The sequence below is a fragment of the Rhodotorula paludigena genome (genome assembly GCF_050403205.1).
Source record: "Rhodotorula paludigena JCM10292 DNA, Rt_paludigena_JCM10292v1_ctg8, whole genome shotgun sequence".
Taxonomy (NCBI): domain Eukaryota; kingdom Fungi; phylum Basidiomycota; class Microbotryomycetes; order Sporidiobolales; family Sporidiobolaceae; genus Rhodotorula; species Rhodotorula paludigena.
Window position 1 is genome coordinate 25,266 of NW_027481450.1, and position 15,927 is coordinate 41,192.

The 15,927-nt window shown below is 65.5% G+C and overlaps 7 protein-coding genes across 7 annotated transcripts; 4 read left to right on the forward strand and 3 right to left on the reverse strand.

Moving 5' to 3' along the window:
• Positions 1 to 218: 218 nt before the first annotated feature.
• On the reverse strand, positions 219 to 1,528 carry JCM10292_000062 (RlpA-like double-psi beta-barrel domain-containing protein; the record flags this gene model as incomplete). Its single annotated transcript, XM_076647168.1, has 5 exons — positions 219 to 327; positions 393 to 546; positions 641 to 841; positions 908 to 1,081; positions 1,144 to 1,528. 5 exons carry the CDS (start codon positions 1,526 to 1,528, stop codon positions 219 to 221), a joined length of 1,023 nt encoding a protein of 340 aa, XP_076507095.1.
• Positions 1,529 to 3,724: 2,196 nt separating this feature from the next.
• On the forward strand, positions 3,725 to 4,930 carry RPL19B (60S ribosomal protein eL19 RPL19B; the record flags this gene model as incomplete). Its single annotated transcript, XM_076647169.1, has 4 exons — positions 3,725 to 4,080; positions 4,333 to 4,360; positions 4,674 to 4,832; positions 4,907 to 4,930. The coding sequence occupies 4 exons, from the start codon at positions 3,725 to 3,727 to the stop codon at positions 4,928 to 4,930; spliced, it is 567 nt and encodes a 188-aa protein (XP_076507096.1).
• Positions 4,931 to 5,857: 927 nt separating this feature from the next.
• Positions 5,858 to 6,881, forward strand: JCM10292_000064 (RlpA-like double-psi beta-barrel domain-containing protein; the record flags this gene model as incomplete). Its single annotated transcript, XM_076647170.1, has 5 exons — positions 5,858 to 6,017; positions 6,080 to 6,199; positions 6,265 to 6,549; positions 6,656 to 6,709; positions 6,832 to 6,881. 5 exons carry the CDS (start codon positions 5,858 to 5,860, stop codon positions 6,879 to 6,881), a joined length of 669 nt encoding a protein of 222 aa, XP_076507097.1.
• Positions 6,882 to 7,277: 396 nt separating this feature from the next.
• JCM10292_000065 (carbon-nitrogen hydrolase family protein) lies at positions 7,278 to 8,411 on the forward strand (the record flags this gene model as incomplete). The annotated part of the gene is made up of 4 exons (XM_076647171.1): positions 7,278 to 7,571; positions 7,660 to 7,939; positions 8,051 to 8,109; positions 8,178 to 8,411. 4 exons carry the CDS (start codon positions 7,278 to 7,280, stop codon positions 8,409 to 8,411), a joined length of 867 nt encoding a protein of 288 aa, XP_076507098.1.
• A 230-nt stretch (positions 8,412 to 8,641) lies between these two features.
• On the reverse strand, positions 8,642 to 10,904 carry OPI1 (transcriptional regulator OPI1; the record flags this gene model as incomplete). The annotated part of the gene is made up of 4 exons (XM_076647172.1): positions 8,642 to 9,014; positions 9,079 to 9,644; positions 9,703 to 10,158; positions 10,266 to 10,904. The coding sequence occupies 4 exons, from the start codon at positions 10,902 to 10,904 to the stop codon at positions 8,642 to 8,644; spliced, it is 2,034 nt and encodes a 677-aa protein (XP_076507099.1).
• A 452-nt stretch (positions 10,905 to 11,356) lies between these two features.
• Positions 11,357 to 13,773, reverse strand: ADE17 (bifunctional phosphoribosylaminoimidazolecarboxamide formyltransferase/IMP cyclohydrolase ADE17; the record flags this gene model as incomplete). Its single annotated transcript, XM_076647173.1, has 8 exons — positions 11,357 to 11,372; positions 11,449 to 12,005; positions 12,078 to 12,206; positions 12,279 to 12,454; positions 12,520 to 12,964; positions 13,030 to 13,337; positions 13,401 to 13,477; positions 13,622 to 13,773. The coding sequence occupies 8 exons, from the start codon at positions 13,771 to 13,773 to the stop codon at positions 11,357 to 11,359; spliced, it is 1,860 nt and encodes a 619-aa protein (XP_076507100.1).
• A 243-nt stretch (positions 13,774 to 14,016) lies between these two features.
• Positions 14,017 to 15,787, forward strand: HGH1 (Hgh1p; the record flags this gene model as incomplete). The annotated part of the gene is made up of 6 exons (XM_076647174.1): positions 14,017 to 14,111; positions 14,179 to 14,383; positions 14,451 to 14,783; positions 14,856 to 14,983; positions 15,063 to 15,198; positions 15,278 to 15,787. The coding sequence occupies 6 exons, from the start codon at positions 14,017 to 14,019 to the stop codon at positions 15,785 to 15,787; spliced, it is 1,407 nt and encodes a 468-aa protein (XP_076507101.1).
• Between the last annotated feature and the right edge of the window lie 140 nt (positions 15,788 to 15,927).

Below are 15,927 nucleotides of genomic sequence, written 5' to 3' on the forward strand. Positions count from 1 at the left end.
GGAACAACCGGGGGGCCCAACAGAGTCGTCGAGGGTTCGTGAGTGAATGAGAACGAAGGAGGGGGATACAAGCGAGTGTAGCGCTGCAGGGGATAGATACAGTGTCCGTATGAGCGGCGGCTCAAGGCCGCGCGGAAGAAGGGATAGGCGAGAGGGAAAGTCGGCGGAGGCTCCAAGGCGCTCTAGGCAGCCCGGATGCGCTCAAGACGACCGTCCTCTTAGTTGAAGTGCCAGGTGACGTCGATCATGCCGGCGCTGAGCGGCGCAAGAGCCTGGAAGGCGCCCTCAGAGAGGTCGATCGAGGTCGAGCTGACGCACGAAGGGCACCTGCGAGCATTTCGAGGACCGTCAGCACTGGACGGGCATGCAATGCACCTGCAGAGGGGACGTACGAGTCGGCAACCTTGGCCTGGATCGACTTGCCGCCGTGCGAGATGGTGACGCTCTGGCCGCAGTGGCCGCCCGAGCCGTACATCGAGCTCTCGAGGGCGATGATGTAGTCGCTGTCCGAGTGGACGCTACCGCAGTTGCCCGCGTTGCCGTTCTCTGCGACACGAGAACTAGGTCAGGACACGGTTCGACAACAGTGCTGCGCACACGCGCTCGCAGTCGTTACGAAGAGCTTGACGAGTCGACTCACGGTAGAAGTACGTGCCCGAGCCGCTGTACGAGTTGCTCGAGGACGAGCTCGACTCCTTGTACGACTGCTGGACGGCGGCGGTGGTCTCGGCGGCCTTCTGCGTGGTCGTGGTGGTCGTCTTGGGCTTGTACGACGTCGTGGTGGTCTTGGGAGCGTACGAGGTGGTCGACGGCTCGCGGTAGGCCTCAGTCGTGGTGGTCGCTGCAGGGGAGAGGGGCGAGGTCAGCGACTTGCGAAGGTCCCGGGGGGAGAGGAAGCAGTACTCACGGCGAGCGGACGACGACGACGACGAAGGAGCCTGGTACTGCTCAGCAGCGGCAGACGAGGTCGAGGCCGGGGCAGCGTACGAGGTCGACGAGGGGACCGACGACGAGCCGGAAGAGTGGGCCTCCTTGGCGGCCTCCGTCTCGGTCTCGTTGGCGAAGCGCCAGTTGACGAGCTCTGCAGGACCACCGTTGTCAGCTCACATCGCCATCGCACCATAACAAGACGACAGAACGCACCGAGGTGCGAGTCGGTGCCGTTGAGGGCGTTCCAGGTGCCCTGCGAGAGCGAGAGCGTGTCGTTGGCAGTCGACGCGTCGGCAACGAGGGCGGTGACCGTGTTGTTGTTGCGCGGGTCGACGACGACGACGTAGTCGCCGCAGTACGGCGAGACGACGCCGAGGTCCGAGTAGAACTCGAGCGGGAGGCCGACGACGACGTCCGAGTCCTTCGAGTACCAGCCGCACGCGCCGGCGTTGCCGTTCATGTGGTAGTCGACGACGGTCTGGTTGTACTGCGTCGAGTTGTCGTTCGAGAGGGCGGCCTCGACGACAGCGAGCGAGACGGGGGCAGCCTGCACGGAGGCGAAGCCGGCGAGGGCGAGGAGGGCGGCCGAGGCGTACATAGTGACGAACGAAGAAGGGACCGTAGGAAAGGGGAGAAGTGACAGAAAGGGACCAGCGGGGGAGAGCAGCAGGTGAAGGAAAGAGAAGCAAGAGCAAGCGAGCGGAGCAGCAGCTTGAAAAGGCCGGGGAGCCGATCTGGTTCGGGCAGCGTGCACAGCAACCGCGAGCGAGGGTGGATGCCTGCATTTCGCAGCGGGCGAGGGCGCAGGACGGCACCCCGGAAGAGGGCGGTGAACAGAAAGAGGGTGAGGCGAGGGGGACCGGCCGGGCGTTGGCCGGTCTCGAGCTCGATCGTACAGACCCCCGTCTCACCCCCTTCCCGAATCGGGTGCACCACATTCTCGTTCCGACCAGCGCAACCACCCTGCGCCGTGCTCGCCTCGACCCGCTCGAGCGGCGACTCGGCCGACGTTCCCACGCGTGATTGCGCTCGTCGAGACTGCATCGCCGGCATACGGCGACCCTCTGCTCTGGCCGCCGCCACCAAAGGGGCAGTGAGGCGGCAAGCACCCTCGATCACCCGCTCGCCCAAACAGGAGACGGCATTCGCGTGGAACAAGCAAATGCGGCCGTCTTTGTCCTCGCAGGCTCCGGGACAATCCCACAGTGCACCACCCCGTCTGTGGCGACGCGCGCGCACCGCCTGCGTTTGCGCATACAACGCAGTCACCGAGGGAGCCGTTGCGACGGGGTGCCAGCTCCCTGGCTGCCAGCTGTGCCCGAGCTCTTTTTCCCTCGCTTCCCGGCCCCCTCGGCCATGTCGCTTCGCAGAATCAGAAATGAATTGCACCTGCTTCGGCCGGCGTTCGCAGTGGATCTCCAGCGCTAAGAGCTTGCATAGCCGCACCCTTGTCTTGCTTCGGCCGACGATCTGCTCGGACGGAAGAGCACCGCCCTCTTCGCTGCGCAACCGCTGCTGCGCGCCTCTTCCCGCTGTCCTGTTCCGCCCGCAGCTTGCGTCGCGGAACGGACCATGCTGCTCGCCGCGTCGTTCCATGCTCGTCGGACGTCCGTGCCCTTGTCGTCGGTTTTTCGCCTGACGTGCACGATGCGCGCCCCGATGCATTTACTGTGCCCTACTTCCATTCCGTCGAGCGGCCGACCAGTCCGATTCCGGACGGCTCAGGACGCGAGGACGCCGACTCTGCGCGGCCATTGTAGTTTGCCGATGGGGGTTCGCGACGAGGTGAAAGGGGGGTCTCTTCGTCTGCTGGCGGCGATTTAATCGGTCCAGATGAGTTGGACGGCGATGTGACGGGTTCATGTCTCGTGTGAGTGTAGCGCCTGTGTGGGTCCCAGGGGATCACAGCAAGGGGAGAGCACGTCCATAAGCGAAACCAGCGCAAAGGACAAGCGCATTCGAACCTGCTAGGTGAACACGCAAGGGTTCCGGGCACAATCACGAGCAGGAGCACTGTCGCCCTCAAGCAAGGAATAGGCCAGAAGAGCCAGCAAGCAGGGCACGAAGGATGAGGGGACGTCGAGGACGCGGCCGGCAGCCCGAGCCGTGGTCGATGCTAGACGCGCACAAGCAGTAGGCCAGTCTCGACGGAAAGCACAGTAGCAGTGGCTCGGCCCTTTCGTCGCCGAGAGAGCGAGACGAGGACGTCAGGTGAGGTCGACCTGGCGAAGCGAGTCAGCTCGCATCGACTCGGCAGGCACACGTGACCGCGCCAAGTTGCACACGCAAGAGCAGCACCAGGGCACATAGCAAAGACAGTGAGCGCTCGCGCTGCACGAGGCTGGGGACGAGAGCGTGTGGGGACCGTGCGAGCGAGGGAGCGGGGACGAGTCGGCGCTCGCATCGAGCTCTGCGAATGCGCGAGTGCGGGCAGTGCAAGGGAGTCTAGTCTGGTCAGCGAGTCAGGGTGCTCGAGTCTGGCGTCTGAGGCGAGGGAAGCGGGCGCAGGCGAGTCGAGGCTCGGGCGCCGCACAAGCTCGACTCGAGTGGGCGCGCCCTCGCTTGCTCCCCGTCTTCGCTCGCAACGAACGGTGAGCGCACCTGCGAGCACGCAGACCCCGCCCAGGGCACCACCGCTGACCATTGCACCCGCCCGCACCCGCCCCCGCCGCCCCCGTTGCCCGCCGCACCGCCCGCGCCCCTGCCCGCTCGCCTCTGCGTTTTCGCGCCGCCCCCCTCGCATCTCGCCATCGCCCGCCCCTGACCCGCTCTGCGCGCCCCCCGCCAGGCCGCCATGTCGAACCTCTCGTCCCAGAAGCGCCTCGCGGCGTCCGTCTTCGGCGTCGGTAAGCGCAAGATCTACCTCGACCCGGCTCACCTCTCCGAGATTGGCAACGCCAACTCGCGCCAGAACATCCGCCGCCTCAAGAAGGACGGCTACATCATCGTCAAGCCGCAGGTCGTCCACTCGCGCGCCCGCACCCGCGAGTACGATGCCGCCAAGGCCAAGGGCCGCCACACCGGCGCCGGTAAGCGCAAGGGTACCGCCGAGGCCCGCATGCCGACCAAGGTCCTCTGGATGAGGCGCCAGCGCGTCCTCCGCCGCCTCCTCCGCAAGTACCGCGAGGCCGGCAAGATCAACCGTCACCTGTGAGCTTGCCCACCCGCGCGCGCCGACCGCTCCCTCCCGACCTCGCACGCGCCGCCGGGAGTGCGCGTGCGCCGCTGTGCACGCGTTTGAGCCGACTGGAAATGACGGGGAGGGCCTGGATGGGAGTTGGGCGGGCAATCGAGGACAGGACGTCCGAGACCAGAGGATGGTAGCGGGACAGTGGTGCACGCGTCGAGCTCGTCAGAAGCGGAGTGCTGACGGTCTGCGCGCCTCGCGTCTGTTCATTGCAGCTACCACGACCTCTACATGAAGGCCAAGGTGCGTTGCCGTGGTGCTGGCGATGTCAGTGCGAGTCAATGTTGACCTCTTCTTGCGTGCAGGGTAACGTCTTCAAGGTTCGTTCCCGCCTTCTTTGCAGTACTGGATGGCCCGAGAGTGTGCAGAAGTGGAGAGGGGGCGTTTTTCGAGGCGGACACGACGGCTCCGAGGCGCTCTCGATGGGTCATGGTGTTGCGATGAGCGTGTTGCTGACCAGGTCTCGTTGTCACCTTTCGCCTCGTACAGAACAAGGTGCGTTCCATGCCCCACCAGACCCACGTCGGCACGCGAAACTGACGTCAGGCGTCTGCAGCGCGTTCTCATGGAGCACATCCACAAGGCGAAGGCCGAGCAGACCCGCTCGAAGGTCCTCGCCGACCAGGCCGAGGCCCGCCGCGTCCGCAACAAGGCTGCCCGCGAGCGCCGTTCGGAGCGTGTTGCGTCGAAGCGCGCTGGCATCCTCGCGGTCGAGGTGCGTTCCTTTCCCTCGCTGCCGCGCTCTCGCCTGTCCGCACGGTTCTCACCAGGTTCTTGCGCGTTGTACAGGTCGAGGCCGAGAACAAGGAGTAGATCCTCTACTCGATGTAACTGGCGTACGCTTTCTGGGGCAGGTTCAGACGCAGTCGCGCCGAGAGACACTGCGCCATGAGAGTGGACCCGCCGCCATCTTTGTTCGCGCGAGAGTCGCCGCGCTGTTTGCAAGAGCTTTTGCGTGAAGGTGCTGGCGTTACGCCAGGGCCTGGTCGTCCGACTCGACGCGTCGAGCGAGTGCAGCGCGAGTCGCTGGCGAGTCGCGCTTCCTCTCACGTCAACAACTCGCTCTTCGATTTGAGACTCTCTTGCTACATTCGGTCACCGCTGCACATACGCTGCTTGAACAGCGCAGATTGCCGCTTCTGCAAAAGCACCCAGTAACGTACTGAGGAGGCTTGCCGAGCGAGGATGCCTCCTGCTCGCTGCTGCCCTCGTACCGCCTGCGCCGGTGTGCTGCCCGCATCACGAGCAATCTGTGCCTGCTTTGAACCTTCGCAGGCAGGCAGCAGCACCCTCAAAAGCTGGCAGAGCGAGCACGACCCCGGTCTTGCCGCTGGGGGAAGGTGTCTCGCCCTGGCTTGCAGCCCAAGACGGCATCCAGACCCGCGTCGGGTTCGAACCGCTCGATCGCTCACGGCCGCCAACGCCGCGCGCCGCCTGGTTGCGGCGCGGCCGATCAGGCCAGGTCCGGTCTCATCGCTGAGCGTCGTGCACGCATTTATCGGCTCCTTCTGGACGGATCTGTCCGTCGCTCGAGTGCACCCTGATCGTGGCCGGGGAACGGGGGAAGAGGGGAGTCCCCTCGACCTGAAGTCCTGCACGAGCGGCTTGATGAGGCGCATGGCGAGCGGCCCCACTCTTGCTCTGCTTCCTGCTTCCTTGTTCTCTATCTGCTAGACGCGCAGCCCCGGCTCTCTCCTCCCCCCAGACTCGTCTACACCGCCTCGTCAGTCCTTTGTCGCCATGCGTGCTTCTTTCGTTGCTTCTTTCCTCGCCCTTGCGGCCTTTGTTGCGGCTGCGCCGGTCGCCATTGTGGACGAGACGGCGTCCATCACCGCCGTCGACGTCGAGTCGGCAGAGGCGGAGATCACCTTCATCGACGTTGACGAGGAGGAGACGACTGGTGCGTCTCCGCGCAACCCTTCACTCTCTTACCGCTCGAGAACTGACGACCGAGGTCTACAGAGGTCGTCAATGTGCTCGAGAAGCGCGGAACCAAGTCGTGCTCGAAGGTCAGCCAGTGCGCCAAGCTTGCCGTTCCGGCGAACGCGCAGCGGGTCTGCGCCTCGAAGAAGTGCGGGTGGAGTGAGTCGCGCTTCGTGCAGTCGCTCCATGCCGATACACGTGCTAAGCCGAGTCTGCGCGCGCAGCCTGCAAGAGCGGCTACTCCAAGTCGGGCTCGAAGTGTGTTAAGAAGGCTGCGCCCAAGTCGTCCGCCGTCCAGTTCTCGACCTCGGCGTCCTCCTTCTCCGGCAAGGGCACTTGGTTCACGCAGAACGGCGTCGCCGGCTCGTGCGGCGCCCGCAACCCCGACTCGGCGCTCATCGTCGCGATGAACACGCCGCAGGTGTCGGGCGGCGCGCACTGCGGCAAGTTCGTCACGATCACCAACACGGCAAACGGCAAGAAGGTCCGCGCAAAGGTTGCCGATGAGTGTGAGTACAGCTTCCACCCCTTGTGGTCATGGCTGCGTCTCGCGTGTCGCCTGGATCACCACTTCTAAGCGAGCGAGCGAGTAGCTGACTCTTCTCTTACCTTCAGGCCCTAGCTGCAGCTACGGTAGTCTCGACCTGTCGGTTGCAGCTTTCGATGCCCGTGCGTCTACTCCCACTGCTCAACTCGTCAATAACGAAGCTGGTGGCCATGCTTCACCGCGAACCAGCCGCCAGCCAGCTCTTATCTCCAGTCTGCTGACTTGTCCCGTCCTCCCCCTGCAGTCGCTGCTCGCAGCACGGGCTTGATTCCCATCAAGTGGCAGTGGTCTTGAACTACACCACCGTCCTGTGAAAAGCACCCGTCGAGGGCGCCTTCTCTCGCACAGAACGCTGGTCGTTCTGTTTCCTTCAGACCCTAGATGTCCATTGGCTGTTGTAGACGTTCACCTGTAGCCTTTACACGACCTGCACTGTTGGGACCTGCTTCCGAAGTCCAGGCCGACCCGGCGAGTGGAAGCGATCTTCGCGCGCGCGACATGAGCGTGACGATTCTCTTCACTGCCGACGTCTGTTCCGCGCGCCTCCTTCGCTTTTGTTCGCTCCAGCGCTGCGCTGACGAGCATACAGAGAGTGCGCTTGACCCTGAACTGCCGCTCCCTTTGCTGCACGCGCCGTGCTCGTCCTTGTCCTCCCCCACCTCCACTCTCTCCAACATCCTGCCGCGCAACATGCTCGCCGCTGTCGGGCAGATCTGCTCGACCGCGAACGTCACGCACAACGCCAACCTTTGCACCTCGCTCATCCGCCGCGCCGCCGCCCAGGGTGTCAAGCTCCTCTACCTCCCCGAAGCGGCCGACTTCATCGCGGACCCGGAGGAGGTCCCGCGCTTGAGCGAGCCGCTCGAATCGGGCGAATTTGTCACCAAGCTCAGGGAGCAGGCGAAGAAGAGCGGGATCTGGGTCGGCGTGACGGTGCACGAGAAGGCGAAGGAGGACGCCAACAAGTGCTACAACACGAATGTCGTGCGTCTTGGTTTCCTGCGCTCCTTGCGGACCCTCATGCCGCGACCGTGCTCGAAACAAATGGCTCACGCCTTTCTCTCGTGCGCAGCTCATCGGCGACAACGGTGATATTGTCCAGACATACCGCAAGCTGCACCTCCTCGACGTCGCGCAGTCGGGCGCAAATGGCGGCATCATGCAGGAGAGCAAGACGACCATCGCGGGCAAGGAGCTGCCCGACCCGGTGTCGACACCCGTAGGGAAGGTCGGCATGTTGACCTGCTACGACCTGCGGTTCCCTGAGGCGGCGCTCTCGCTGCGAAGGCGCGGCGCCGACATCATTGCCTACCCTTCCGCTTTCACCATGAAGACGGGTCCGCCGCACTGGGGTGCGTTTCATCTCTCGCACTCCGTGCCGCGACAGAGTCGCAGTCATTGACGCTTCTCTTCTCTCGTGCCGTATTTTCGCCTCAATTTCGCTCCCTTTTCACTCTCCACAGAGGCTCTCCTCCGCGCACGAGCCATTGAGAACCAGGCCTACGTGCTCGCGCCAGCACAGGTGCGCTTCCTCTCAGGGCTACATTCCGTATGCCGCTCACGATTGATTGACTCATCTTGCTCGTACAGATCGGCGAGCACTCGCCGAGCCGCCAGACCTACGGCCACGCCATGATCATCGACCCGTGGGGCCAGATCTGCGCCCAGGCCGCCGACCGCCCGCCCAAGTTCCCGCCCGACGAGAAGGACGTCGACGCCGGCCTCTTTGTCACGGCCGACATCGACCTTGACTGGGTGCAGGAGATCCGGCAAGAAATGCCGCTGTGGGAGCAGCGCCGCGGCGAGGTGTACAATATCGCATAGACTGGCTCGCAATAGACGCAGTGCGCAATGCTCGTCCACTGAGGAGACATGCAGAGGCGCAGTAGGAACAACACTTGCACAGCAGAGGGTAGACTGAGAGTGAGAAGCGTGCCAACGACTCCTGCTACATGAGCGCGAGTGGCACAGCAGGCGAGAACAACGACAGAGAGAGGAAGGGGAAGAGGCGTCACGACTACCAAGCGACCAAGAACTAGCGCGCGGCCCACCACCTATTCAGCAGCGGCGCGCCATGCGCCGCGCTTGCGTCTCGAGGACGCGCCCTCGTCGCCCTCGTCCGTCGAGAGCTGCGCGCTCTCGAGCGCGGTCGAGGCGCCCGCCGCGCCTCCTCCGCCTCCCTCGCCCGCGTCCTGCCCCTCGTCTGCATCAGGCCCGATGCTCGTGCGTGCGCCTGCACGGCGACGCTTCGTTCCGGCCGCCAGCGAGGCGGAGTCGTCGAATGTTGCTGAACCGGCGCCGATCTGCGGCGAGCCGACGTGGGAGGCAGGCAGCGCGGCGGGGACCGTAGATGAGGAGGACGGAGTAGAAGCGGCCTGGCGCTGGCGTTGGCGGTCGACGCCGATGACGCGGAGACGCTCAATCCAGCTGCGGGGGAGGACCGGTCAGCGTCAACAAGAGGAAAGCGCCGTCAAACGAGCGAGCAACGTACGCTTCGGCACGCTCGACCGACTCGCCGAAAATGCCCGTCACGGAGCGGAGCATGTCGAGGCTCTCGACCGCGAACGTGAGAATGCGGTCCGCCGCCTCTTCGGTCGGCCTCAGCGCCGTAGCGTCCTGCGCGTCTGGCCCCGCACCGTCCGGCTTGCCCACTCCGTCCGCCGACGTCGACGCGGCCGCGCCGGGAAAGTACGACTCGCCCATGCGTTCGGGCCTCGGCGTACCCAACTCGCTCCCGGCGACGCTACTCTCGCGCGTAACCCTCCCCGCTGGCCCGCCGCGGTTCTCGATCGCGCTAGCCCATTTGACGGGCAGGCCGAGAATGCTCTGACGAACGTAGCGCTTGGCCTGCTCGGGGAGCGCGGCGCCGGCGTACTTGGAGACGACGTCGACGACCTTGCGAATGGTCTCGACCACGTCGTGCTTGATCTGCGCGAGGTGCGCAGACGCAGAGGCAGCGACGAGTGCGTTTGAGGACGAGGTGCGGTTGTGTGCTCGAAGCGAGTCGATGAAGTCGCGCAGGGTGCCGATCTGGTGGTCGAGGTGCGCCGTCGCGTACTGTGGGGAAAGCGTGTCAGTCTGACGAACCAGCGAAACACAGGAAACCAAGACGCACGAGCAACCACTGCAGGCAATACCGCAGGCTCTTCAGACTCTCCTCGCTCACAGCCGCACCAAGCCCTCCCGCCTCGAGTAGCACCGTCTGCAGCCTCGACCGCTGCCCTCCAACCGTCGCGACCTGCCCTGCACCACTCGCCGACGAAGTGCGCCCCTGCAGCGGCGGGCGTTCCTGTCCCGCCTCGATCCCGTTGATCTCGCCTCTCCCTCCACCCAGCGGCGTCGCCTCGCTACTCCTCCCCCGAAGGTCCTCCTCGCCGTCCCCGCCCACCTGCTCCTGCGCCATCTGAAGTGCAGTAGAGCTGGGTGACTTGCGGCCGGGGCTGGCGCCCGGCGCGCCGATACGGTCGAGCTGGCGGCAGGCAAAGTCGTCGAGCGGGCCGAGGGGCGGGAGCGTATTTGCGATGGGGCGAGACACGGCCGAGAAGGAAGACTCTACAAGCCCGGCGCCGTACTGCAAGGAGCGGAGGAGGGAGTGAACGAAGAAAGATCAGCATGACAGCCCCCTCCCGAGAGATGCGCATGAAAGTCGAGCGGGAGCGAAAGCGGCCAGAGGCGTACCTTGACGACCCGCGAATTGGCCTTGCTGCGCTCGTACCACTCGATGCCTCCGCTGATCACGGGCAGCTGCGACACGCGCGCCATGAAGCGCGGGTCTGCGCCGTCGTCCTCGTACGGATGGTGCGCGCCCGCCGCGCCCGCCCCGCCGGCAGCGGCGTCCATCTCGCTCTCGCCGAGCCCCTTGTCGCTGAGCATGTCGGCGTCGACGTCGGCGGCGGTCCCGGCGACACTGGCCGACCCGACGGGGCTCGAGTAGCCCGTCTCGCTCGTGGTCCCCGTCGCGCTCGTCCACGCCTCAGACGCAGACGCGGTCGAGGCGGCGCTGGTCGAGCGCGAAGGGTCGGACCTGCGCGAAGTCGAAGCCTGGCGGTAGTGCGCGGGGAGAGACGACGGCGGCGGGAAGGCGGAGGAGGAAGAGGACGAGGAGGCGGAGGGAGCGGAGGGGGCCGGGTGGGCGCCGCGCGAGCCCTCGCGCATGAGCCCAAGCGCACTCACAGCGAGGCGCATGTCGTCCGTCATGCTCTCGTCGCCGTCGGCGTCGTGCGACGGACGCTTGTCTGCGAGGTCGGCGCCCGCAACGCCAGGCGGCGGTGCAGCGGGCGTGGGCACTGCAGAGTGTGATGGGACGGCAGCTGCCATCGTTTCTGGCTAGCCTGGACCGCGCAACAAGCGCTGCGGGCGAGCGGCGGAGAAGAGGCACAGACGAAAGCGAGCGGAGACACCGACTCTGCGGCCTCGAGCACCCGCCACAGCAGGGCAGAGGGTGCTGCTAAGGCTTAGTCGAGCTTACAGACTCTACAAAAGAACCCTGCCACTCGCACAAGTGCTCTCGAGAGGCGTCGACCGCTCGCCAGGTCGCGCGTGAAACAGCGTCTCCTCTCGGGAAAGCGCTCGCCCTGCACGTGCTCCCGCTCTCGCTCGCGCCTGCTCGACAGACAAGCACGACACACAAGCTGAACAGGGACGCACAGCCCAAGGGAACGGAATAGATCGTGATTTGACTTCGGGGTTGAACCGCTGCGCGCCCTTCGCGCGTGCTACAGAATAGAGAGAGACAACCGTACAGGCCTTGTGGCGCTGCCTCGAGGCGCTTAGTGAGTGAAGAGGCTGCAGGATGAGCCCAGTGTCAGTCGGGGGTCGAACGGAGCGGGGCGGGCAAGAAGAGAGGGCGAGAGAAGCGCACCGGAGGTCGGTAAAGACGTAGACGGCGTTGTCCTCGTCGGCCGTCTCGATGACCTTGGCATCCATGACGGACCCGCTCGGCGCCGCAAAGTGGCCGACGCCCGAGCGCGTCGCGCGCCACACGTTGTCCGGGAACGGGAAGAAGGCGTCGCTCGAGAGCGACACCTTTCCACGGATCTCGTCGAACCACTCCTTCTTCTCGTCGGCGCTCAGCGGCGCCGGGACCTGGCCCGCCTCGAAGAGCGACTCCCACTCCTTGCGCTCCGAGCCCTGCGCGTCGGCGTCAAAGATCTCGCCCGTGACAAACACGTCGGTGCCGTTGGCGCGGTCGGCGCGCTTGATGCCCTTGCGCCACTGGAACGCGAGCACGCGCGGGTGGTGCCGCAGCCACCACGCGTCGGCCTTGGACCCGGCGAGGCGCGTGCAGTGGATGCGCGACTGCTGGCCCGCGCCGAGGCCGATCGTGCCGCCGTTGTACGCAAAGCACACCGAGTTGGACTGCGTGTACTTGAGCGCAGTCGTGGCGACAATCAGGTCGGTGAGCGCCTCGGGCGAGAGCTGTCGAGGGGACCAGAACGCGTTCGATGTCAGCGCGTTTGAACGAGACTTGACACTGGAACGCCCACGCACGTTCTTGTTCTTCGAGACGATGTTGCCGAAGGTGCTCGCGTCAATCTTGGCGTCGTTGCGGCGCTGCTCGAGCGTGATGCCGTAGACCTGGCGCGCCTCCTGGAGGGCCGGGATGTAGCTCGGGTCCATCTGTGCGTCGACAAGCAACGTCAGCGCCGCATCCCCACATCAAGCGCAGCAAGAGACGGTATGGCGACGCACCTGGAGGACGCAGTACTTGCCGCCCTTCTTCTTGCGGAGGATGTCGAGCGCCTCGGGCTCGTACCCGGGCGCGATGATGCCGTCGGACACCTCGCGCGAGATGATCTTGGCGGTCGGGACGTCGCACGTGTGCGAGAGGGCGATAAAGTCGCCGAAGGACGACATGCGGTCGGCACCTGGGTCGACGAGGTGAATGTCAGTCAGCGGAGAGGGAGTGGCAGCATTGGCAAGTCGAACGCACCGCGGGCGCGAGCGTAGGCCGACGCGATGGGCGAGAGCTCGCCGACGCCGTCGACGTCAAAGACCTTGACGTCGGTCTCGGAGAGCTTGGTCTCGACGGCAGCGCCGGCGGGCGAGACGTGCTTGAACGAGGCGGCAGCCGCCTTGTTGGGCGTGAAGGCGCGCGAGAGTTCGTGCACGAGCGCGTACGAGTTGAGCGCGTCGAGGAGGTTGATGTAGCCCGGCGAGCCCGACAGGACCGAGAACGGGAGCGTGCCCTCGGTCACGTACGCCTGCGCCGGCTTCTGGTGCGGGTTGGCGCCGTACCGGAGCGTAAGCTGCTGCGCACGCTCGGTGAGGGCCGCCTTCTGGTCGGCGGGGGCCGCGGCGATCACGTCGGCCGAGACGTACTGCCGGCGGAAGTAGTTCGAGATGGACGTGTCGTACGCGGCCGTGTGCGAGAAGGCCTGCAAAGCGATTCACGGTCAGGTTGGCGCTGCGTGCGTCGTTGGCTGACTAATAGAATACGCACCTTGACCGCCATGCGCTGGCGGAACTCGTCCGAGACCTGACCGTTGCCCGCCTTCCACTGCGCGAGGAACTCGGGGTAGTCCTTGGGGTCCGAGAGGATGACGACACGGTCGTGGTTCTTGGCCGCGGCGCGGAGGAGGGTCACGCCACCGATGTCGACCTCCTCGACGGCCTCGGGGATCGAGGGCGGCGGGATGCGGGCGATGGTCTCGTTGAAGGGGTAGAGGTTGCAGACGACGACCGAGATGGGCGCAATCTTTTGCGCGTCGAGGTCGGCCGCGTCCGAGGGGATGTTGCGAGCGAGGATACCTGCGTTTCGGCATCGTCAGCGGTGAACTCGAATGTGTGCATATGCGAGGGATCGCGACGCACCGCCGTGGACGGCCGGGTGAAGGGTCTTGACGCGGCCGCCGAGCATCTCGGGTGCCTTGGTGATGTCCGAGACGTCCCTGTGGGTAAATTGTGTGTTAGCATCGTCCCGCAGAGCGTGGTGTTAGGCCCCAGTCGCTGGGATTGCGTGCCCCCCACTTTGGGTGCGGTGGTCGCGCATCGCTCGCCCGACGGCGGGACTTGAGAGGGGGCGGTAGACGCACTCGATGGTCATGCCGGCATTGCGGATGGCCTTGGCGGTGCCGCCGGAGCCGAGGAGGCGGACGCCGGCATCTGCGAGGCCCTTTGCAAAGTCGAGGAGGCCGGCCTTGTCGTAGACCGAGAGGAGGGCGATGGGCTGCTGTTCAAAGGCCATCGTGTGCTGACTGTGCTGCTCTTTAGCCTTGGCGGGACTCTGCGCAGAGAGAGCGACGAAGGTGAAGCGACTTCAGCTCTCCGCAACTTTTGAGAAGGACGAGCAACCCTCTCGCGCGTCTCCACTCGCCCTGAGAGCCTGGCCGACCAGACAGCTGCACCCGGGGACTCATTTGCATCAGCACTGCCCTTGGAACCACCCGCGCAGAGCCCGTCGCCGCTTTCCCCTCTTCCTCATCAGCTCATGGCCGCACAAACCACCGCGCAGCTCCTCGAGCTCTTCTCCTTCCTCCAGGACCCGCAGGCTCCCGTCAGGCGCATCGCACTCGCATCCCTCCTGTCCGTCCCCGCTTCCCCGGCGTCCCTTCGTGCCCGCACTCACTTGCTGCACCCCATCCGCACACAGCCCCTACACCACCCCCGATGCTCCCGAACGCAAGCTCTTCCTCCGCGATGCCCACATCGAGCAGCTCGCCACCATGTGTGCCGACCAGGAGCTCATCGCCCACGACGCCCTCTCGGCCCTCATCAATCTCTCGAGCACGCTCGAGGTCGTCACCCGCTTGCACAAGCTTCCCGGTTTCGTTACCGGGCTCGTGCGCATGATCATCGTGCGTCATGTTGTGCGCGAAGAAGCCCAAATCCACCGCTCACCGGTCAACTGCCCGCGAAACACAGGACGAAAAGGCGCTCCTGTCCGACCTCGCATGCATGCTTCTGTCCAACATGAGCAAGCTCGACGCAGTCTCGCGCCAAATCCTCGGCTTGCGCGTCCCGTTCTCGCTCGTCGAGGACGCGCCAGCAGCGGATGCGCCGTCAGCGACCGCGGGGGCCGGCGACGCCGATGCGTCCACGGCAGCAGCACCGAGAGGGCCGACCTTGCAGGCGTCGACCGAGGAGATTGCCGCGCTCGACCTGCTCCTCGAAGTGTTCCTCAAGGGCGAGGGCAAGAAGTACAACCCCAACGCCAACTACGACTTTCTCGCTTCCGTCTTTGCCAACGTCTCGCTCGTGCGTCGTCTCGTGTCCTCCCGCCAACTCTTCCTTTTGCTTTCCAGAAAGCTGACGCTATCCCTGCAACAGCTGCCGGCAGGACGCGCCTTCCTCCTCTCCACCCCGGACCGTTCGATCGAGCCGCCTCTCGCAAAGATCATCTCGTTCACCGAGCACCCGTCAACAATCCGGCGAGGCGGCGTCGCCTCGACCATCAAGTGCGCTTTACACTCTCCCACGCTGCCGTCGCCGCTCGCCCTGCCAACCGAGCTGACTCCGCCCATTGAACCCCTGCAGGAACGCGGCGTTTGAGAAGGCGGGGCACACGCGCCTGGTGGCGTCGTCGAACGAGGGGCCGGCCGAGGAGGGGTGCATCGACCTGCTTGTGCAGCTTCTGCTGCCACTGTGCGGGAACGAGGAGTTTGACCTGGACGTGCGTTTCTCCTCCTCTCCCTCCCACTCAGTTCTGCTGCGCACAAACAGTCTGAGCTGACGGGCTTGACGAATCGCAGGTGATGGACGAGCTCCCGGGCGAGCTGCAGCTCCTGCCGGCGTCGAAGCAGCGCGAGCCCGACGCGCAGATCCGCCTCATCCTCGTCGAGACGCTCGTCCTCCTCGCGACCGCGCGGCCGAACCGCGACGCGATGCGCGCGCGCGGCGTCTACCCCGTCATCAAGGAGGCGCACCTCAAGGAGGCCGTCCCGGGCGTCAAGGAGGCCATGGTCCGCCTCGTCAACCTCCTCATGCGCGAAGAGGGGCCCGACACGGCTGTGTCCGAGCTCGACGCGAGCACCGCCCCGGAGGACCTCCCGCCCGCGCCGCAGTGGAACGCGCACCCCGAGACTGGGTTTGTCAGTGCTGCGGGCGTGCAGGTCGACGCGCCGCCGGAAGAGGCCGAACCGGCGCAGGAGGGCGCGCCCGCGCTCGCGGCGGGAGACGACCAGCCATTCGAGCACAACAACGTGCCGCTGAGTCGGATGCAGCCCGAGGAGGACGAGGACGAGATGCTCCTCGAGGTGTAGACGGTGCTGCGAGAGGCAATCAGGTCGAGTGCGCAATGTTGATAGAGTTGCGCCAACTGCTTGCGTGTGAAGAGACATTTGCAGGCAGGCGCAGCTACTGGAGATGGCAAAAGAGCGAGACTGCTACGAGCTGAGAGTTG